General features: G+C 42.0%; 1 protein-coding gene across 1 annotated transcript; it reads left to right on the plus strand.

The window, feature by feature from the left end:
- The first annotated feature begins 404 nt into the window (after positions 1-404).
- BEND3 (BEN domain containing 3) lies at positions 405-22,949 on the plus strand. The gene is made up of 4 exons (XM_030448751.1): positions 405-660; positions 12,668-12,712; positions 13,165-13,388; positions 19,694-22,949. The coding sequence occupies exons 2-4, from the start codon at positions 12,679-12,681 to the stop codon at positions 21,944-21,946; spliced, it is 2,511 nt and encodes an 836-aa protein (XP_030304611.1). The 5' UTR covers positions 405-660; positions 12,668-12,678; the 3' UTR covers positions 21,947-22,949.
- Positions 22,950-23,714: the final 765 nt, after the last annotated feature.

The raw sequence follows: 23,714 nt of genomic DNA on the forward strand, positions 1-23,714 counted from the left end.
GCCCGGCTACGTGTGACGGCGCCGCGGCCACGCGAGACGGCGGCCGGCGGAGCCACCCGGCTCTGCCACTGCCTGCGGGGAGCGCGCCCCGTCCTTGTCACCTTCACCCACCCCCCCACACCCCACCGGGGCCCTGTCCTGTCCGAGCCGTGGCCCCACGTGCAGCCGTGCCCGGCGGGTGCTGGGGGACGGGAAGGGCGCGGAAACGGGGGAGAGCGCCCGGTGGGGGCGGGAAGTGTGGGGGGGAAGGGGTGGAGGGGGGGACCGCTGCCCGCGCGGCGCCGAGTGGGCGGCGGGGCGCGCGCGCGCGCGCGGGGTCTCCAGTGGGAGTCGCGCGTTCCCTGTGGCGGCAGCGGGGAGGGCGGGAGGGGGGTGGGAAGGAGGAGGGGGAGGGGGGAAAGCGGCGGCCCTGCTCCTGCTCCTCCTCCCCCCTCCCCTCTCGCCTCTGCCCCTGCCCCGGGGCGGCGGGTGGCGCTGGCCACGGCGGCTCAGGGCTCAGTGTCCTTGTGCGGAAATGACACACGGTCCCGTCACGTCACGCGAGAGCGCAGCGCGCGGACCCTCGCACACAAAGAGCGGGGGGGAAAAGCGGGCACCAGAGGCGGCCGCTCCAGCCGCCCTCGCCGTCCCGGGGCTGCCGTGTCCCCTGGCCGAGCCGAGGTAAGTCCGGCTGTCGCCGCTCGCCGGCTGGGCTGCGGGAGGGGCGCCGCTCCGCGCAGCACCTCAGCGGGCAGCGCCGCCCCGGCGGGTAGGGGAGGGAACGGAGAAAGGGGCCGCGCCAGCGAGAGAGCGAGCGGGGAAGCGGGAGGCGCGGGGCCGGCCCCTCCCCCCCCGGCGGCGGCGGTTCGGGCCCCCTCCGCGGGGCGCGGACTCCCGGGCTCGGGGGGACCGGGGGGAGGGGGCTCTTTGTTCGTGGCTTGGAACGTTGCTATGGCGCCGCGGGGCGCGGGAGGGAGAGGGCGCCCGGGCCCGGGAGTCTCCATCAGCGGGGGCGGGGGATGAGGAGTGGGGGAGAGTGGAACGGTCACGCCGCCGTCACCTCCAGCCTCACCTTCTCCCCTCCCCCCACGCTCGCCGGCCACATAGATCCGCCCGGGCAGGGGTTCGGACCGGAAGCACCAACCGCCGCCGCCGCCGCCTCGGGCTCGTGGGTCTGACCGCGGAAGCGGCCGCGGCCGCCGCGTGCGGAGCGCGCAGGGCGTCCTCACCGCAGCGCCCGCCCCCGGGCGGGGCCTCGCACCGCGCCGCTCCCACGTGGCCGCCGCCGCCCCCCGCATCCCCCGCCGCGGGGAGCCCCGGTTGGGAGGGGGGCGGCAGGGAAGCCCCCCCCGCCCCCCTTCCCGCGGGACGGGCGAGCTGGCTGTAGGCGGTGCCGCCCGTTGTCCCCTGGCGGTACCAGTTCCCCTGCCGCCCCGTGCCCGCCGGGGCGCCGCGCGGTGGCTGAGCAGGAGCCCGGTAAAAGCGAGAGCTGGGGTCAGGCCCCCTGCCCGACAGAAACGGCGGCGGGAGCGTGGAGAGAGGGGGTGGGTGGGGGGTTTGCGGCGATCCGTGTCTGTTCTGAGCGGGTGGCGGGGAGCGGAGAGGGCTGCGGCGGGGGAACCGGCAGCCTGTGCCCGGATCACCCGCTGCCTCTACCCTACTTTCCCCTGCGGTATGTCCCCACAGCCCTTTGTAAATAGAAGGGAACAAACTCTGAACCAGCAGAATGCGAGCCGGCGGCGGGCCAGCAGCCATGTGACGGCTCCCACATAGCGTTGACGCAGTCCCCGAGCTTTTTGGATGGAAGTGAGGGGTAGAGTTTGTCGCTGCCACCTATAAAAAAACAGTGTATGCCCGACCCCTGGGGCACGGACATTTAAACACGGAAAGAAAAACTTTTTCCCTGCTTCTAGCAGATGCCTAGTCATCAGATTACGAATTTACATGGATTATTACATCTAATAAATAGTTGACGATATATGTTGATTAATTTTTCTTTGCTGTTAAATCAAGCTTGACCCTGGACCAGCTACACTTTAATATTTTTCCTAAGTATTTTCGTAGCTTAGGTAAGCCCAGCAAACAAAAATAAAGAAGGTTTGGTTGCAGGTTGGAGGAGATTTTAAATTGTCTGGTACGAAGTTCAGATGGAACACTATTTTAAAATAAAAGCAAAGAACGGAGGTAGAAGGATCAAAGCATTGAGGAAGACAAAATGTTTCTAATAAGCAACCTACCTAAAGCAAAACCAAGTTGATGTATTAATGCTGAAAATAAATTAGGTTAGTATTGTGCTGACCGGTGCAAGATTAAATTGGTATTTGAAAAAGTGCAAGGGACAGGTTGAGAAAACTTCTGCCTCAGGCAACTTGCAGGAAAACTGAGAAGAGTGGGGTTTTTTTTGTTGTTTCGTTTTGTTTTAAATTTAAACTACATCTGCAGATGTAAGTAAAATGAAATTTTAAAAAGACCCAAATTGGGAACATGCCCTGTAAGCCCTCTTGGCAAAATGCCGTTGTTGTAGGCTGGCTTCAGAGGAGACTTGAGGCTTCCTATCCTCCTCCACAGGGCAGCAGAGGTTTTCAAACTATGTTAAGTATAGGGACTTTATTGTCTGTAAGTGTAATGCTTCCAGCAGCATCTGCTAATTATTTTAAGAATATTTTTTCATATTTTTAGAAATTGTTATTCATGTATTTATAGTTGAAACACCATTTAAATGCTGGAATACTGTTTTGTAAGATACTCAGTATTTCGAGTGTTGGTACTAGATAACAAGAAGAAATTTTTCTCAAAAGCTCCACTCCTGGGTCACTAGCAGCACCGTACTATCTCAAAATTGATAGAACTGAAAGCATCTGCTCTTAATATTCTTTATATTATCTATTTGCATTTTGCTCATTGTGCAGCTAACTGCAGCAATACTCTTATTTCAGTTTAGGATGGGTAGTCAATTTGAAATAAAATATTTTAAATTTTTTAAAATTAAATTGGTTTCAGGTATCAGACTTCTTCAACCTGCCACCTTTCCAAGTGCCTTCCCAAGCCTTTTCAAATTTTTTGCTCAGGAAAGTCACAAGTTTAAAGGAAACCTGACTAAATAGATAGAAAGTACAGTTAGGTGTACAAATCAAACAATACCCCTTCCTTCCTCAGTTTTTGTCTGTTCTAATAGTTTTAGGTGTAATTAGTAATATTGGAAGTAATGTAGTTTCAGGAAGCATACTGACAGTGACCCTGTCAAGGTATTTTCCTATTCTGAACCAAGGAGTGTAGTGATGAGGCTCTCAGCAACAGAAAGGAAGAAAATAAAGATATTAATGCCCAGGAAAAGATGCAGTTTGTTTTTTTGAGAAGGCCTAGTAAAAATGCTGTAATGTGTCCCATGGAATTGAACAGAAAGCAAACATTGCCTCTAAGAAATGTATTTTACAGTTCAGTTTTGGATTGGTATTTATGTGTAGTTCATTTGAATTGAATTTGCATTGTTTTTTACAAATTAGAGGAATCAAATGTACCCTGAGGATAATTGCAATGCTGAAATTACTGAACTTAGTGCTACAGCTGGGAAGTAAAAGACGCAGATTACATGGCTCCCAAAGCAGAACCTGGAACTCTGGGCTTGCTTCTCATCCCAATGGGAAAGCTTTCCCGGATACAGCCTGGAGAGCCTCACGCATCCCGACCTGGAGGCAGCCTGAGCAGAGGCGGGTGCCTTCAGTCCTGCCTCCCCTGGGGCTGCACGGAGCTCTCTTGGGAGCGGGTGTTCACACTTCTCATTTCAAAGCATTCTACAGGAATCGTTCCTCTAAAACACCATCAGGGATGGCATTTCTTGCTGTCACCAGGTGGATAGAGCAGCCCCCTGCTCACCTACAGCATGAGACAGAGCCACTTCCCCTGCCCACACCAGCTTCCGAGACTGGGCTTCCCTTGGGAAGCACTGGTTGCCTCCTGTGTTTTGTCCAGTGTGAGGAGCAGGACCTCAGACACTTGACTGGTCAGTGTCTTAAAGACTAGATAATAATTGTCCCTTGCGGAGGATGATTATATATACAATAATTTTGGTTGGCTGTGAGTAAACCACAGTCTTAATTATGTAGCATAGTACCATTGTTGTTTTGTGATAATGTCCTGTTACAGGAAAGCATAAGTAAGAGGAGGTGCTACTTTCAGCTATTAAACAGCAGTTCAATGCACAAGTCTTGTAAAGTTTAGCCAGTGTTACCTCCTTGAAAAATCAGGTCTTTTGATATTCCCATCATTTATTGAACTTCACTCCTCCAGAACAGGTGACCTAGTGTTGCATGTTTCACTGCATGCTTAAAACAAGGGAATTGAGCATCTAATTCCACATATGCCATTAAACACAGTGTTAGTAGCAAACACTTATTATCTTGTCTTGACCAAAATATAAAGGACAATTCATCTTCAGAAGCAAATGATACTCAAGTAGAATACTTTTCATTGAAGCCCCTGAATTGTGTACATGAAGCTGTGTACCACTGTGAAGTTTTAAAATTAATAAACATCTCATATGTCTAAACCCCTGTATTGTATGCAAAAGGAAGGGTCTGCCCTGGATTTTGGCCAAGGGCTTCAGGTTGTCCTGCCCAGTCAGTGATTTCATGCCCAAGGAGAAGATTCCAGACCTTCACAAGCTAAAGATCTGGCTCAAGATGAACGGAAAGCTTAGGCAGGAGGGGGAAACCTCCTCTATGACCTTCTCCATCCCTTACCTGATGAGCTACATCAGCAAAATAGTCACCCTGGAAGAAGGGGACTTGATTCTGACAGGGTGTCCTGAAGGAGTTGGTTCTGTGCAGGCCAGCAGTGAGATAGAGGCTGGGATAAGTGATGTCCTCTCTGTGTGGTTCAAGGTGGCACAGCAAAAACATAGATCTTAACTGGGAGCTGGGCTGTGACCCTGCCTGCCTAGGAGGCTCTTCTGGGGACATCTGGTGAATGAAGAGACACACAAGCTGTACGTTAAACATTCTTTTAATAACATGCTTGTCCCAAAATGGGGTCTGTTTACCTGGTGTGCAATAATCAAATCTGCACGCAGAGTTGAGGTATTTCTTTGTTCTAGTTCTGTGCAGAAAGAGGTGACAGGTGGTAAATCCCCAAAGGGATGTGTTCCCCATCACACAGGGTTTCTTTTATTACCTGAAAATGGAAAATTATCTCTAAGTATGCCAGTATAATTTTTTTACTTGCTTGGTTATCTAGTTCTTCTCTTGGGAAGGCTTCTGCTTTTCCCTATGAATGCTCATAGCGTAGGGGACTTTTTGTGAGTAGGGGGTCCTTCAGCCTGAAGAAGTACATTTGAGTATGTTAATAAGGCAAGTTCACAGTAAGTTTAATTAGTCATTGTTTTCTAGTATCTGTTTTACTTAGTGCTTAAGACTAAAGACTTGAGCAGTTAGCATCTTCTGTTCAACTCTTCACACCAAGATCCATATGAACAACTCCCCTTGCATTGGTCATGCTGAACTGTGTTTTTCAACATTCTTATAGTTGATACTGAAGAATTAGAGACATTCCATAGAATCATAGAATTGGCTGGGTTGGAAGGGACCTCCGAGATCATCAAGTCCAACCCTTGAACCACCATTGCGGTTGCTAGACCATGGCACTGAGTGCCACATCCAGTCTCTTGTTAAATATATCCAAGGACGGAGAATCCACTACTTCCCTGGGCAGCCCATTCCAATGTCTGATCACCCTCTCGGTAAAGAAATTCTTTCTAATATCCAACCTAAACTTCCCCTGGCACAACTTAAGACCTTGCCCTCTTGTCTTATTGATGGCTGCCTGGGAGAAGAGTCCGACCCTCCCTGGCTACACCCTCCGTTCAGGGAGTTGTAGAGAGCGATGAGGTCTCCCCTGCGCCGCCTCTTCTCCAGACTGAACACCCCCAGCTCCCTCAGCCTCTCCTCATAGGGTCTGTGCTCGAGTCCCTTAGGTGCATTCAAAAAGCAGCATCTACACATTTACCATGCATTAATGAACTGAACAGTACAGTGCTATGCAACCATTTAAATTTAGCAAAAATTTAGCAAAATTCTGTAAAACTGATGACAGGCATTCTTGTTATTATAGTGTATTAGTTAAGTATTAATTTACATGTGTAAGTGTAATTAACAAGTGTTATGAAATCAGAATGGTTTTCCAAATACAGCATGTCTGCACTTTTATAGCTTTTTACATGGTTTTCACACTTTCTTTTCATCTGTCAGATGTTAATATACTAGATATGGAAGTCTGAAGAATAGAGTTGCATTTTTAGTTACAAACAGCATTTTTAGTTACAACAGTGCTTTCCTTTCTGATGGATTTTTTTTTTTTAAGTCAGAATTTGAAAGTGATCACTTAGACTTTGTTTAAGAATTATTGCAAAGGCAGAGAACTGCCTAGATCTTACATTATCAGCAAGATCTTTGCTCTTTGCATTGTGTTTTTAAAATGGTCTCAATTGTAAGATGGGTAGTGAAAGCATCTGCCAAGACCAGCACATGATTAATTGTTAGGGGGTAAGGAGGAGGAGGAGAATGGGATGGTTTAACTTAGGCTTATGGTTCAATTCTGTTTTATGTATCAATAAGTAAGTACACTTTTATTGCTACTTTTAAGTGGCATTATGCATTATATACTAGATGATATGTGAAATACATTTAGAGGGTGAATTGCAGTTTGCTCCGTTACTCATAAAAACTATGGACCCAAGTGCTTTATATGCTGGAGGCTTCAGTGTGTATTTCAGGTAGGCACATTTTTAAAAAATGGAACACAATTTTTTTGTCTACTTGAAAAATGCAAAGAGAAGCATCCCAAAACCTCATTTTTAAGGTATCCTCCTTTGCTTTGGAACCCACAGCATTGTGCTATGCATTGGATTTCTGTTAACCATGGGTAATACCATTTCAGCGTCAAATGTTGTTACCAGAGTGGTACAATTAAGTGTCATAACCTGGTAAGTCCTTTAAATAGAGGCATTTTTCTAAATGATACCAATGGAAGTAGGGAGTGTTAGGTTCACTCATTCATTCCTTACATAGTCTGATGAGAAGAAGGGAGAGTGGGATCACTGGGAAGGGAATTTGGCCAATAGTGGCAGTCATGGTGTGATGGGGACCCCCCTACTTCTTTTCCCAACCTGTCATGCCCTGACCCAACACTTCTCTTTCCACCTGCCCTCTTACGTGTCTTAAACTGCTGATTTACCTAAGCTGCAAAATCAAAAGCAGGAAAGTAAAAAAACAAACAAGAAAACCCACCACCAAAACCAAGCCAACAAGTTTTCTGGCTCCCAAATACCATTTTAAATTGTGTTATTGGTAAGTGAAGTGCCCTACATTTGTTTATGACTGTCCTCTATGACAATCCCAAAGTACTGAGCATGTTCTGAAAATGGTTGTTGAATACTCAATAGGTCAGGTGCAAAGGAGTTCCTAGCACAACAGTCCCAGTCGGGCGTAAAAGGTTTTGTGTATGTGGTCTACCAGAAAAGTGTTGTCTAAAATCTATAATCATCTACAAGTTAAGCTGGTAGCTGAGTGGGATTTCTGGATCTTGCTGCAAATCAAAAAAAAAAAAGGTGGCAAATCAGACACACTTAAATTGGTGTCTAGAGTTATACTGCAATTCATATTCACTTGCTTTTGAAGTAGCTTCACTTGAAACAGGACAAAATACTGTATACTGCAAGGCTTATCATACATTTTGAAAAGAACAGTATCCTTGTTTACAGGATTGCAAATCTGGGTATTCACTTCTCATAGAAGAATAAAGATATCATCACTTTGAGGAAAAAAAAAAATTTTGGCTTACCTTTTTTAACTACTTCACAAGTGTCAGGAGTGTGGGTGAGTGTGAGGGACAAAGGGAATGTTCGTGTCTTCCCAGGTGACTGCTGGCATCCTCCAGGCTCCCTTGCATGGCACCTAGCAGTGGGTCAGCACAGGTGTCTGTATAGTACCAGCACCAGTAGCTATCAGGGCAGTTTAGATGAGAAGGTGAATGCATGCTGATACATCAGCAAGGTGCTCATTTTCAGACACAGATTATATAGAAATTTTAAACTACATGCACAGAGGAATTGTAGGCAGTAAAATCCAATGATTTATTGTTTGCTTTGTGAGGATGAGATTCGTTTACTTCCTTGATTGTTGAATTTGTCCAGCTGCCACAAATCTTCCTACATTAGATAGTTTTAGGCCATTACTGTACTAGAAGCAGACTGCCATTAATCAAAGCAGAGTCTCTTTTGAAGAAAAAGTGAGAGTATGAGCTATTTGCTTCATTTCTCATGTTCAGAGGTGAAAGTTCCATAGTTAGGGTTATAACAGTTATTCTTTCTGAGTGGTTTATCCATGTTTCAGCATAAGAATAGATAAACATTTAGTTTACCTATTGTATGCCTGTTCCGTTGGGTGTCTGAAGTGTTCACACATTCTTTGAAACTTAACTTTATGCATCAGATAGAAAATGAAGAACCCAGAGAAAATGCTTCTAAAATAACTTGCTTCACAAATTAAAATATTTACAAGCAAAATCCTAAAATCTGCAGTTTAAGGCTTATGTTTAGATTTTGTAAAGAATGATATTTTTGGCCAGTGGAAATACTAGAAGTTTCAGCTAAAAGTTAGAGATAGATGTGCTTAGGCTACAGGACCAATCAACTTCATTAGATCAGGGTCTGGCTGTTGAGGAAGCTGTTGTTGCAGGTGTTTGGTGTGTTTTGGAATCCTCCTTCCAAATCCCTTTTTCACCAGAAACAGGATGGACTGCAGTATCCATCTGTACCCCAGCAAGGTAAAGTTGCCAAGGCCAGTTGCTGTACCAGTTACAGCTGCAGACCTGAGCTCCCAACCTTAGCACCAGGTGTTTACCCCTTCCTAAAACTGTCTTGTAGGTAGCATTGAGTCATTATTAGGCTAAGGAATCATAGAACGTGCTGAGTTGGAATGGACCATCAGGATCATCAAGGCCAACTCCTGTCCCTGTGTAGGGCACCCCCAGAGTCACACCGTGTGCCTGAGAGCATCATCCAAACACTGCTTGAACTCAGACAGGCTTGGTGCTGTGACTATTTCCCTGGGAACCGTCCTTGTGGGTGAAAAACCTTTTCCTAATATCTAACCTAAACCTCCCCTGATTCAGCTTCCTAACACTTCCCTGAGTCCTGTCTTCAGTCACAGGAGTGAAGAAATTGGTGCCAGTCCCATCTGTTCCCCTCATGAGGAAGCAAAATACTGTAATGAGGTCACCCCTCAGCCTCCTTTTCTCCAAAATGAACAATCCAAGTGACATTGGCTGCTCCTCATAGTCATCCATCCCAGACCCTTCACCATTCACCATCCTTGTTGCTCTCCTTTGGATGTTCAACAGCTTGATGTCATTACTATACAGCAGTGTGCAAAACTGCACACAGTACTCAAGGTGAGGCCATACCAGCACAGAGCCTCCTTTGCCCAGCTGGTGATGCTGTGCTTGATGCACCCCAGGACATGGTCCTCCTGGCATCCAGGGCACACTGCTGGCTCATATTCAGCTTGATAAGGATGATAAATATAGTAATTTTCTGTTTGGAAAAAAAATAATGTAAGAATTAAATGTTTGTTTACCCAACATGACAAGGGATAACTGTAAGGTGTTTGCTTTACTGGGTGATTTCTTACTTGATTGCTTTTGACACAACTTTAAGTTCTTGTCTGTCTTTTTTCTCTGGCTTTGTTTACTCTCAATCTGGGGCAGAGTGCTACTTCAAAATAGGTTCTTATACTGCTGCCTCTTCTACAGCATTCTATTTCTTATTATTCCTAAGTACAGATTCACTGTAAACAGTACTTTAAAGAACACAAAATGTTTTATCTTGAGTGGACTTCAAAAAGTCAACAAGATTATTGTTAACCTCATGTGGACAGGCACACCCCTGTTTCCTTCTTCCCATAGGATCTCATTTCTTGTGGAAGCAGTGATATAATTGCTTTGTTGATATCTGTGTGTCTGCTCACTACTCACTGGCAAGTCCATTGCAACCCAAATTGGAAGTGAGATGGTAGTGTAAATAGATGAAAGGTGGAGTTTCATTAAATGCTTGACCCAAGCCAGAGAGATTTTAATACCTCTTTTCTGTGCCAAACCTCATGCATGCTTCTGGGCTGGGCTTTATTACTTGCCTTACTGTTTCCCTCTCTGAATGAAAAGAAAAGCAACCTGGCAAATTAATAAATTACTTGTTTTCTGTAAGTTTATCAAGCTGGAACAGCTCACTGAAGGTTAGGAGGGGAACCCATCCTTGGCCAAGGGAGCTGGTGGGACTTATGAGAAAGGAAATCACAGGGGGATTGACAGGGGGAAGTTGACACCTGACTCTTGACAGATGGTGTTACATGTGCTTAATTTTCTCATAACACCTGTTATTACAAATAAATCTTTTTTTGTAAGTAAGTAATAAAACTTTTCTTCAAATATGTGAAAGTGTTTTGACTTAATATTTATTTGACCTGAACTTGGGCTAGCTTTGGTCTTCCTGCTGTTGTATAGTTTAGAAAGTAAACCAGGATATGTACTTTGCTTTACTTTTAAATGTGTCCACTTTTATAGAGTGGCTATTCAAATCATCATTTATCTTCTCCTTCCAGTTTTCTTGTATTCCCTCAGAGGAGTTCTCCTGAAGCATTCTTCCTCCTTGAAATTCCCTATAGCCCTTCCTAAACTTTTTATGTTATTCCGCCCCCTCCCCGCCACCTCTGTATTCTTCCCTTCTGACTCTGTGTTTACCATCCTTTAGTGTTCTGCTTTAACAGAGTAGTCTGGGATTATCTGGAGAAACCTTTTGATTGCCACTGCAGGATATTCTATAGTGGTATCAGCTGATTTGCTTACTGTCACCTCAGACTCTCACAAAGACTCTCGCACTTTCTGAGCGCTGGCACGTGTTCATCTTGTACCACATCCCTCAGAGCTAAGCCCATTGCAGTATGGAAAAGTGTCAGAATGATCTAGAAACTGAATGTAAATGTATCTGGAATATTGGGGTAAAATACCAACATTTAGTACTATGTGCTTTTCCTAAGGTTCAACACAGCTTTTTAATGGTGCTGTACGAAATATGCTGTCTTGGGATTTTTTTGTAAAGAGATGTAGTGTCTATGTCTAAATAGGTTGGATGTTAGAAAGAATTCTTTACCGAGAGGGTGATCAGGCATTGGAATGGGCTGCCCAGGGAAGTAGTGGATTCTCCATCCCTGGAGATATTTAAAAAGAGACTGGATGTGGCACTCAGTGCCATGGTCTGGTAACTGCAGCAGTAGTGGATCAAGGGTTGGACTTGGATGATCTCTGAGGTCCCTTCCGACCCAGTCAATTCTATGATTCATAAATAATGTTGGGTTAGTAAGACTTGGTATTTACTTTCACCAGTGCTTATCAGGTGGTTTAGAAGCTGCTGTCGGCCACTTAATGTTTGATGCTTTTGTGTCCCTACCAGAGTTCACAAAAGTTTAAGCGAAGTGATTATAAAGATGCCATAATTTGTACATAGATCAGTTAATAAATTCAAGTCCTGAAATAGGGTGTTATGGAAGGTGAAAGGAGTAGATATCTGAGAGGTTTGTAGTAGCTCTGAATCTGACAGAGAGAGACTTTTTCTAGTGATGTGATGATAAAACGAATCTCACATTATCCTCTTAAGGATGCCCTTTATAAGGGTGCATATAGGGGCCATGTTGAGGATCAGAACATCTGAGGATATTTTGGTTTCTGGAGTGGCCAAGTATGAGCTAATTTTCTATGTATCTTCTGTTTGTGTGTGCGTGCTACCCACTGTAGAACAATCATACCAAATCTTACCCTGAATGGGATCTCATACTTACTATTGTAACAGACATCAGTCATTGATGAAGAAAAATTCATAACTACACAGTATTAAGGTACTTAAAGAGTTTTAAGCAATACTTAGAAATTGAAAAAAACAGTTTTGAACAAGCAAGGTAGAGATTTCTTTATTTTTTTCCCCCTCCAAAATAGATTCCCGCTCTCTTTTCATCTCTTTTAAATGTTGTTATAATTCCCTCTCCTGGGCTGTACATAGACTTTTGATTTACTGGTTGTTGTTTGTTTTTTTTTCTCTTGCTCAAACCAGAGAGTGCCCTGCCTTGATTTCAGACCTTGACTGAAAAGGACAGGCAGGAACAGTTGAAAGAAAACTATTTTAAAGAGTAGTGTAACAATTGAAAATGAAAAGTAATAATATTCCCAGGGCAAATAAACATAATGCTGTGTGCAAGTAAACATGAGCTGTATGTGACAGTTTATCAGTCTCCAGCTTACCATCTGAGAGTGTCAGGTTGCAATTTATAGTTTATAGTTTATAAAGAAGGTTAAAATTCCTTTTACATTTCTGCATGACAGAAAAAGGCACATAGTTTTCAATACATTCCTAGCTGTTGGATGTAGTCTGTTGTACAGTTTGCATGATGACAGATCTATACATGGCCAGGAAATTTATTGCAAAAAAGCTAGGTTCTACGGAAGTACAGATGGGAGTTTATCCATGGGCTATCAATTCCCAGTGGCTTTAGATTCAAAGTAATTATGAACACAGATGTATTTATTTCCTTAATACATCAGGAAGTGTTGATGCTGATGTTTATCTTTGTGTTTTTATTTTGTTCTTTAGTGAAGTAGAAGATGAATTCAGCTGAAATCACTGATGATGATGAAGGTAAAATATTATACTTTGTGTAACTTCCGATCAAGCAAAAATTCTTGTTAAACAAAAGCCATTGTAACCTAATAAAGAAGGAATGTGGAATAAGATAAATTACATCAACGTTTATTTAAAAACTATCTCAAACACGATTATCTTTGTTACTCCTGTTTTCTTCTCCTACGTCCTTCCCCTCAAAAAAAAAATCTTCCTACTATAACTTAATTTGTTCAGACTTTTCTTGGGGAAGAAGCTGTAATTTACTGATTGACTAAATGGTTCCTAGCATGGTAGAAATGACTTTGGTGTACACTTCAGTGTATGCTTCTCATACAAGTAATAAAAAATAGTGATGTTCTTTAAAATGTATTTTCTTAAAAGAAACAAATCACAAAAGATTGTATTAAGGGTGTTAACAGTTTTCTGGAGAGAGTGCTTTATCTTTCTAAACATTCTTTTTTTTCCAGTAAAAGTTCCTCAAAAAAATATTGTGAAAGTAGAAGCGAAAAATGAAGATGAAGCTCTAGATTGCTCGATAACATCCAGATCTACAGAGAAACACTCACTGGATGGCACAGTTACTTGCCTGCAGGATTCCAACAAGCGGAAACAGACTTCACTTGGTTGTGATGGTTTAGGGAGCCAGCAAGATGTCGTACTCAATGTGAAGAAAAGACGCTTTACACAAGAGGTGACTTTTCGGTGCATGACTGATTTTTCTGTTCATGTTTCATAGGCTGAATGAATCGCTGCTATTAGAAATAGCAAGTCATTTAACAACATCAGAATTACTAAGTGAGTTTTGAATCAAATATCACAGAATCATAGAACGGTTTGGGTTGGCACCTTAGAAGTCATCTAGTTCCAAATCCCCTGTGTGAGCAGGGACACCTCCCACTAGACCAGATTGCTCAAAGCCCCATCCGGCCTGGCCTTGAGCACTTCAGGGAAGGGGCAACTACAGCTTCCTTGGGTAACCTCTTCCAGTGTCTCACCACCCTCACACTAAAGAATTTCTTCCTATTGTCTAACCTAAAACTACCCTCTTCCAGTTTAAAGCCATTATCCCTTGTCCTATCACTATATACCCTTGTAAAACATCCCTCATCAGCTTTCTTGTAGGCTGCTATAAGGTGTCCCTGGAGCCTTCTCTTCTCCAGGCTGAACAACCTGAACTCTCTCAGTCTGTCTTCATAGGAGAGGAGCTCCAGCCCTTTGATCATTTTCATGGCCTGCTGGACTCACTCCAACAGCTTCATGTGCTTTTTGTGTTGAGGGCTTTGACACTGGACACAGTACTCCAGGTGGGGTCTCACAAGAGACAAGTAAAGAGGGAGAATCACCTCCTGTGGCCTGCTGACCACACTTCTTTTGATGCAGCCCAGGATAGAGTAGTTGGCTTTCTAGGCTGCAGGTGCACATTGCTGGCTCATGCTCTCATTGCTGTTCTCAATCTATTCTCTGCCCAATCTGTATCTGTGTTTGGCATTGCCCCCACCCAGGTGCAGGACCTTGCACTTGGCTATATTGAACTTGGCATGGGCTCACCTTTCAAGCCTGTCAGGGTCCCTCTGGGTAGCCTCTCTTCCCTCCAGCATGTCCACCACACCACACAGCTTGGTGTCATCAGTAAACTTGCTGAGAGTGCACTGAATTCCACTGTCCATGTCACCAACAAATATGTTAAGCAGCATTGGTCCCAATACCAGCTCTTGGGGATCACCATTTGTCACTGTTCTCTGGTTAGACATCGAGCCATTGACCATAACTCTTTGAGTACAACCATCCGGTCAATTCCTTATCCAGTGAGTGGCTAATCTACTTTGCAATTGTCTGAGTATTTCTTTAAATAACATGGAAGTGATTGCATCTGTGAAATACATGTACAGGTTAATTCATTCATGTGAAGAATATTTTTGTTTCTTAGAGAATGTAGGAGCAGGTAATTATTTGGTTCAGCTGAGCGTGGTTCTAATCACAGTCCCTCTCATGTCACTCAGTCCTTCAGCTGAATCCTCTGTGGTAGAATCAGGGATGTGATTTTTTCTTTTGTGACACTGATTTTTATGTCAGTGAGACAAGTATGAATTTGTTGTATGTCCTGGTTTGGGCTGTTAATTTCAGCAAGTACAACTACTTACAAGAGACTTAGCTGAAAGCAAAAGTACAAGACAGAAAATCACCTTTATCCTGGCCCAAACCAGGACATTGTATTAACTGAGAAATAAAAATGCAGGGATGCAAAAGACTTCAGCATATCACAGAACAACAGAATTGGTATGGTTGGAGAAGACCTCTAAGATCACTACCTCCAACCCTCAACATCACCCCCCCCCCCCAGTAATATATACATAAAATAACATGACATATATAATATATATGATATGTGCGTATGTCTATATATATATATCAACATGCCCACTAGAGCAGAATATACTGCAACTTCTAGTGCAGTGCTTTTGACAATCCAGATGTTTGTCCAGCCAGTGAAGGACATGGCAAGCCCCTTTTGATATTCTGTTCTACTGTTTAACTCTCTAGCAACTAGACATTTTCATTAATCTTTGCTGAAACTGAGCAAGTTTCTTTTTGTCCTTGTTCGTTTGAGTAGGGAGAAGTGTTGTTCCTAGGAAAGTCTTCTGCACATGGGAAAATTGGTGTGACATTGTCCACATCCAGCCCTTTCTTTTCAAGACTAAAATTCTGTTTACTCAGCTCTTCTTTAGGAGTCATCTTGTATTTTTGTTGTTTTCTTTAAGATTCCTGAAAGGATCATGTCCAGTGTTGGACAGTCACATCTTTTTTAACACCCTTTAGGCCAGTTTAATGACCTCTTGTTTTTTGCACTCAGCACTTTATTAAAATAACCTAGATTTGAATTCATCCTCTTTAGTTCATAGCCTACTCTTATGCACAGATCCTTTTCTGTTGTTCTGCTGCCCAGCCAATTATTCCATGTTGTATTTGTGCATTTAATTTCTCCTTTCTAGCCATAGCTCCTCGTGGTTCTTTTTCTTGACTATTATCTCTCTGACTTCTTAGGGCTGTTTTTTCCCTGAATGCCTGTAGTAGGTAGGTTTTAATCTCACTACAAGATTTCTTCCTTTTCCTTTCCCTTTTTCTCTTTACAGTTGTTCTCCTTAACATTCACATTGTTAAAGGGCTTCATAATCATCTCTGTGCTGTGCTTGCTTTAGATTTTACTGTTTGCCTTTATTACATTTTTAAATTTATCTGAACTGAATTTTAATTTGGGGCTTATGATTTCAGAAAGTCACCCAGAAAATTAATTCTTAACTGACCCCTATGAAGCAGCATGTTTAGTTAAATAGCCAACCAGAAACAGCTCAATCATAACATTCTTAATTACTTTATTAGTACCAATATTTTGTTTTAGTTGATTACTTCATTAACTATTTCTGTTTAAACAGAGAGCAAAATGCCAGCAATTTCTGTGACTATTGTGTTTGTAGTGTATTTTTGCTACACATCACATGGGCATCTGTGTAGAATATAAGCAGATCTATATTTTTTAATGTTAACTGTACTATTGGGCTGGTGATTACACTTCTAAATAACTTTCAGAGGAAATTTAGCTTTTTTTAAAATTCTGATCATCACTGCATGAACAGAAATTCATTTCCCCAAACTTTTTTATTTAAAAAAAGTGTAGAAGATTGTAAGCTTAAAAAAAATATTTGCAAGAGACATTTCCAAAGTTTCCTGTGTTTGATAGAATTATTTTCTATGTTTGTTGTTCATATATTTATTCTTCTTTACTCACATGCTAGAATGTTATATTTTGTATTCTTAATAATATTTAGGCCTTGCTTATTAAGCATTATAAAGGTGATAAATTATCTGGACTTTAGCACTGAGCAGAGCAATAGCTAAACAACTTTTAAAACTTGGCTTAGGACTCCAAGAGATAATGTGAGAGGCTATTTCACAATTACATATATTGGTCAATGTTTACCAAAATACTGCATTTTGCAAATGTTCAAAGCATGCTAATAATATAAAAGGTTGCTGTGCAAATCTAATATAAAAAGCAGCACTATCTGTTCTGTACGTGGAGTCTCGTAGAACAGCATCTTCTGACTTTTGATAATATGTTAAAAACTCTCATCTTAATAGGGTGTAGTAGTATCTGAAATACACTGGTATTTAAAGATCAGTGTTACAGAAAACTAATTAAAAATATAAATTACTAGTTGAATCAGAAGATTTACAAAAAGCCATGCTGTGGATAGTGCTATTCCCAGATGGAAACTATAAAGACATGGTAATTAAAAGCAAAAGGAAAAAAATGAGAATGTATCTGAAACAAAAAATGCTTAAACGTAGACCCAAATGTGTTGTCATCTGTTAGCTGAACACTGACTGGGTTTCTGAAATGCAGATAACCAGATTTGTCCAGCAGCCATATCCAAACATTGGGATCTGTGTTCAGGAAAGGACAGAAGTTCTGCTGCTAGCACAGCAGAGGTCTGCAATAGTTTTTGAGCACGAACACTTCTCTTCCAGAGCACTGGTTCCAAAACTGAGAACACACACTTTCATAATAGTCACTGTCAAAGTGCAATAAAGCACTTAAGACAGTGAATTTGTGCTCTTTAATACACCTTCCAGTACTGATTTACTGGGGCTCTGTGCGTGCAGTAGACATTAATAGAAGTTACCCTCACATTGCCAAGTTTTATTATATAACTAATTAAGGGAAGGGTATGGCAGGAGTTCTGGCAAGAACTGACAGGTGACTGGTGGCCCGTGGCATGCTATGTAGCAGAGAAGAAATTTAATTAATCATACTCTGTATGTGAGGGAACATTTGGAATATTTTCTGAGAACAGGAGTGTTAGTGGAAAAGCTAGCAGCTTTGGCAGTCAGTCTCACCGGATGTAAGAAATGCATTCTCCAAAATTGCAGTTTTATTTTGTTCTTTTGATCTACAATGCTAAAGAAGAACTGTATTACACTCTGGGTTTCTGACTGGGGAAAAGAACTATGTTTAGTACGAGGAGTTTTTCATGACCTGCTTTCGGGTGATGTCTGTTTGGGAGAGCTCTGTTACCATCTGGAAATGTCTCTGTTTCTCTGCTTAAAAATGTAGGTGGAGTATGACAACTTGAGTCCCAGTGTAGGAGCCTACAGTTAGGTGGGAGCAATCTGCATCACAGTCTGCTCACAATTCCATCTCTTGCCTCCTGGTATTTTACTTGGATCAAAGAGCTGATTTAGTTAGGGTGTATCACACCATTTGCCAGATTAAGTCACCCCCTAATATCTGGTGATGTTGCAGGCTCTGGTTCCTTACTGGCCTCATAGATAATGTGCTTTAATATGAGTGGGACTGGAGAGACAGTCTTCTAAATGGCACATGGAAGTCAAATGTCCTATGCACCATCCCACTGGAGATTCTGCACGTGGTGAAATACATTCCCTTTGCATTGTCCTTGCTTTTTATCATCTGTCCATCCACGCAGCTTTGGTTGTGAAAACGCAACATTTCATGTGTAGGGTTGTATGATGTGAATGAGAGCAGAACTTGGAAACACAACTTCAATTTAATTGAGTCTGCTGGTTTGTAAACTTGGAGGCAAAACCAGCTTGTTCTTTCTGAGCCTCTTCTGATTACACATTGTATTAGAAATTAAACTGCAATTAGATTCAATTTGTCACTGCAGATGCCAAGTGTGAGTATACATAGGGACCAGATCAAATTAATGACTGTTACAATTCTGTTTTTTTCAGAAAGGAACCCTAATTTGAGTTCCTCACTGTAGGACATAGGGAGGCCACTAGAATTTCAAATTGCTTGTGGCTTTCAGCTCAGACTTCAAGTCTGTCTTTCATTTATTTTAATACTTAATGCAAAATATGTGGTTTTTATTTAATTAATGTTCTGTGGTACAAGCCAAGCAAAATGTTTCAGTACAATCTTCTTCAAAATCTGTGTTTTCTCATGTTTGAATTCTGTATGTTGGAATTCGGTTATATTGTGTCTACTTAGCTCTTAAGAATTATTTGTAATATCCATGTGTTTGCAAAAAAACCCAGTCTACAGAAGCCCTGCATATTTGCTGTGAGTTGATGGAAATGCTTGCTTCCAAGAGCAAGAAGGAAGAGTTAGAAATTATTGAAACATTATTTCCTTAAGAGCTCATTACTGTTTTTCATATAAATAATTCAGAAAATTAGAAACTCATGAGTCTAAATGTCTCTGCCTTTCAGAAATAAGGAAATCTTATGCTTCTGATTTTTAAAAAGATAATACCAAAGTGTTTAAGTGCTTCTCTCTTTTTTCTAAGTGTTTATTATTTAAATAGAATACTTTTTAAAATTACAGTAATTCTTATGACTTGTTTAGGAGTAGCACACCATTATAAGGAAAAAAAAGCCTTCTACATAAACCTTTCACATCAGAAAGAAGAGAATAAGCATAATATTAGTGTCTTACAGCCTCAGTGGTATTTTCAAAAGCAACCTAAAGAGAGTACTGGAACGCCAAATGCAGTTGTTGGAGGCAGTGGCAAGGTCACAGGACTAGGAGTCAGAAAATCTAGATTCTATTCTTGGCTCTGTTGCTGACTTGTTGCCACCCAAATTCTCTACAGCCCAAGATTCTCATATGCAAGGTGAAGCATACTGATACTTAGTTTGGGAAAGTATTTAGAGCTCTGTGGGTAAAGAGTACTAAGGATTATTATTGCATTTCTATTCCATGCTGAAAGACGTGAGCCAAACAAAAAAGATTAAAAACCTAAATAATACTTGACTGTGTTTTTAATTTTTCCTAGTGAATTTATTAATTTTCATGTATTTAACACAACTAGTTAAGTCCTCTGGATAAAATTTGACTTGCATATTTTTGTACCAATACCTGCTTAAGGGACACATAGCTAATATTTTTAAATACTAACACAATATTTCTTTGTTTTAAGGGACACATAGCTAATATTTTTAAGTACTAACACAATATTTCTTTGTTTTAAGGGCCCCATTTCAAACATGAAGAACAGAGATACTGGCTCACCCACTCAGGTAAATTCAGAGCAGCCAAACAAGAACAAGAATCCTAACGTAGCGTGGCTCAGTGAAGAAGAATCCTTCAGTGACATAACCACTCCATCTTACAAAAAACCTCTCTATGGCATCTCACACAAAATCACAGAGAAAAAGAACCCACCGGGAGCAGAACAATTCACTTCTTACGAGTTGTTTGAAAAAATCAACCCCAACAGTCCCTCACATCTTCGGACTTTGAACGATCAACGCAAAAGGGACTCGGCTTCAGCCATTGCCGTAACAGCGGGCACCACAGATTCTGACCCAAATATCTATTCTTTGATACAAAAAATGTTTTACACGCTCAACACCCTCAATACCAATATGACTCAGCTTCACAGTAAAGTTGACCTCTTGTCTCTGGAGGTTAGCAGAATCAAAAAGCAAGTCAGTCCAGCAGAGTCTGTTGCAGACTTCAAGCCTCCGCCAGAGTACCAGCTGACTTCTGCAGAGCTCAAACAGATCATGGATCAGAGCACATCAGGTGGAGACTTAGCTTGCCGGCTGCTAGTGCAGCTCTTCCCAGAGCTCTTCAGTGATGACGAGTTCGGCAGAAGCTGTAGTGCATGTGGCTTTCTCAACAAAAGGAAACTTGAATCTCTGCACCTGCAGCTGATCCGTAACTACGTGGAAGTTTGTTACCCTTCTGTGAAGAACACAACCGTGTGGCAGGTGGAGTGTTTGCCTCAAGTCAATGATTTTTTCAATAGGTTTTGGGCTCAAAGGGAAATGGAAAACAGTCAGCAGAATGTACAGTCATCCAGTTTCTATGAGACAGAGCAGGTCGAATCCTCTCATTTTATGGAGGATAAGGAGCAAGATGAAGCTTTGTCCTTGGAGAGGAGTAATATCATTGCCTCAGATTACATGCTGGATGCCCAGGATCTCCATGAATTTTTAGATGAAGCTTCTTCTCCGGGAGAATTTTCTGTTTTTCTGTTACACAGATTGTTTCCAGAACTCTTTGACCACAGAAAATTAGCTGAAAGGTATAGCTGCTATGGAGACTCTGGGAAACAACTGCTGGATCCTCATCGGCTTCAAGTAATCCGTAGGTACACGGAAATTTACTTTCCAGATGTGCAGGAAGAAGAAGCCTGGTTGCAGCAGTGTGTTCAGAGGATAAACGACGAGCTTGAAAATACCTATATGGATGGAAGTGAATGTGACCAGATGAGGGATGACTGTTACGATTCCTCTAGTTTACCAGATGATGTATCGATCATAAAAGTGGAAGACAGTTTTGAATACGAAAAACCCGGCAGACGCTCAAAAAAAATTTGGCTTGTACCCATAGACTTTGACAAACTTGACTTTCCCCCTCCCGATTTTGATGTCCCTGTCCCAGATTACCTGTTGAACAAAGAACAGATTAAAAGCATATATGAAAGCAGTCTGTCCATAGGAAACTTTGCCTCTCGACTGCTTGTTCTCCTATTTCCTGAACTGTTTACTCATGAAAACTTACGGAAGCAATACAACTGTAGCGGATCTTTAGGCAAGAAACAGCTCGACCCCACTAGAATTAAATTAATTCGACACTATGTGCAGATACTGTACCCCAGAGCAAAGAATGACAGAGTGTGGACGTTGGAGTTTGTTGGGAAGCTTGATGAGAGGTGTCGGCGAAGAGACACGGAGCAAAGGCGCTCGTACCAACAGCAACGGAAAATCCACGTGCCGGGGCCCGAGAGGAGGGAATTTTTCAGCTATGCAATAAACCCCGAGCGGTTTCGAGAAGAATTAGAAGGGCCACCACTGCCACCGGAAAGAAGCAGCAAGGATTTTTGCAAGATACCACTCGATGAACTCGTTGTTCCTAATCCAGACTTCCCTGTGCCTTCAGTGTATTTGCTGTCTGATAAGGAGGTCAGAGAGATAGTGCAGCAGAGCCTGTCGGTCGGCAACTTTGCCGCCAGGCTTCTCGTAAGACTCTTTCCTGAACTCTTTACTCCTGAGAATCTCAGACTGCAATACAACCATTCAGGTGCTTGTAATAAAAAACAGCTCGATCCTATCAGACTGAGACTGATCCGTCATTACGTAGAGGCAGTTTACCCCGTGGAGAAAATGGAAGAAGTGTGGCATTATGAATGTATACCGAGCATTGATGAAAGATGCCGGCGGCCTAACAGGAAAAAGTGTGATATACTGAAAAAAGCAAAGAAAGCAAAAAACTGACAGTTCCTTGAAGTTCCTAAGACTTTGACCACTAAATTATTGTCAGGATTACGCTCTGGTTTAGACTGAGGGGCCTGCCAGGAGCTGAGGGTGCTCAGCATCTAGGAGAGTCAGGCGCTAAGGTTGTTGCGTTTTAATGTGTGTGTTGTACCTATGTGGGCGCTGCAGCAGTGGGAAGTGGCTTACTACGTTTGTACATGGGTTAAGAACAGAAAGCATCAGTGACAGAGCTATCCATGACTCACTACAGAGCATGATGGTCAGCTGGTGCAGCTACGTGTATTGAAACTGTATTACTCCACTCCCCATTTCTGCATTTTTATTTTTTATCACTTTCTAATAATAAAGAATATTTTTTTTAATTGTGCTGTTCAGGGGGAGTTTTTCATTATACCCTTATAAGCAGTCTTCTGTAGTTAGTCTGGAGTTTGAAATTTGACCTTAATTTGAATTTGAAAGTGCCATGTTCATTGGAAATCATTGGAATGTTAGACTTTGCTTCTATAGGAATTGCAGCTTCACAGTTGTTTTGTTCTTGATGATACTGAGGTACTGAAAAAAAATAACATGTCAAAGAATGGGTCAGAATGCTGTCACTTGCATTTTTGACTGTTACCCAGGTTTTATTTCTAAAACCAAGAATTGACTTTTGAAGAATTGAGACATGAGTGTAGAAACAATGTGAATGATTGGTTTGGGTTTTTTTTTATTGACACCACAAGCTTGATCCTGCTCCTGTGAGCTGTTTTCTTTGTTTTATTTTGTCCGGTGTCATTGCTGGCATGACTGAGGATGGCTTGTCGGAATAAAGCCAGGAGAACAGACCCATGGAATGTCTTGCCATCACCTACCTGACACTCTTATTTGTAAAATAACAAAACCAGAAACAACAAGACCCAACACAAGAACTGAGAAAAATTTTAGACATTACTCTCAAAACTTATTATTCCAAAGGTTTCCAGTATTCGTATTGAAATGCATATATAGAAAGTATGTGCAAAGATTGGTTTTGTGATGGAATTACGTGTTTCAGGGTCCCCACATATGAGCTGTGGTAATTTAACTTATTCTTTGCATCAATGCAGCACCATCTGGGTATTTTGAGTGTAGGGATATTGAGCTCTCTCACTCTGCCAAATTGATTTAGTGTGATTAGTAGCTTAGAATCATACAGTCAAGTTTGCATCATTGATATGTTCAAGTGTTATGAAGACCACTGAGAACCCAATGTAAATTTGCTGTATGATTTGCCACTGGAGAGAGAGTGCTGCTTTAGAACTAGTTGTTTTTTTTTCTCTCTTTTTTTTTTTTTTTTCTTTTAATACTTATAGAAATGGTGAGAGAGTCAAACATGGATTTTTAAGTCAGTAAAAACAGTGCTCACTTACTGACCGTCACTGGAACATTTTGGAGCAATTGTTGATGTTCTGTGTGGTCCTTTTTTGTTGTTTACTTAGATGGGTCATAGTATCAAATTTTAAGTCAATTCCAGTGTAATTTTCTATTTTAGCATTTGTAAGAAAGTAAAAAATAATTGATATTTTTACTTCAGACTTTTTGAATTTATTGTTTTTAGAGTCATACTGATCCCGTTCTTTTAAAAGCAAAACAAAACATTTTTTTCCTAATGGCAAGAAGTGGTAAAAATATCATGTTAAACTGGGAGTAAATCATAACAGATCGTAGCATTTGCTCATTTTTCCAATATGCTAGCAACATTCTCAAAGAATGTTTGCAGAAAGTCATGAATGTACTAAGTTATACACTG

The sequence above is a fragment of the Calypte anna genome, chromosome 3, assembly GCF_003957555.1.
Source record: "Calypte anna isolate BGI_N300 chromosome 3, bCalAnn1_v1.p, whole genome shotgun sequence".
Classification (NCBI taxonomy): domain Eukaryota; kingdom Metazoa; phylum Chordata; class Aves; order Apodiformes; family Trochilidae; genus Calypte; species Calypte anna.

Bases quoted from the DNA above. Each gene is read 5' to 3' on its own strand.
- BEND3 (XM_030448751.1), top strand. From the start codon at position 12,679: ATGAATTCAGCTGAAATCACTGATGATGATGAAG. The intron at 12,713-13,164 runs GTAAAATATTAT...TTTTTTTTCCAG, and splicing joins AATCACTGATGATGATGAAG to TAAAAGTTCCTCAAAAAAAT. The intron at 13,389-19,693 runs GTGACTTTTCGG...CTTTGTTTTAAG, and splicing joins AAAGACGCTTTACACAAGAG to GGCCCCATTTCAAACATGAA.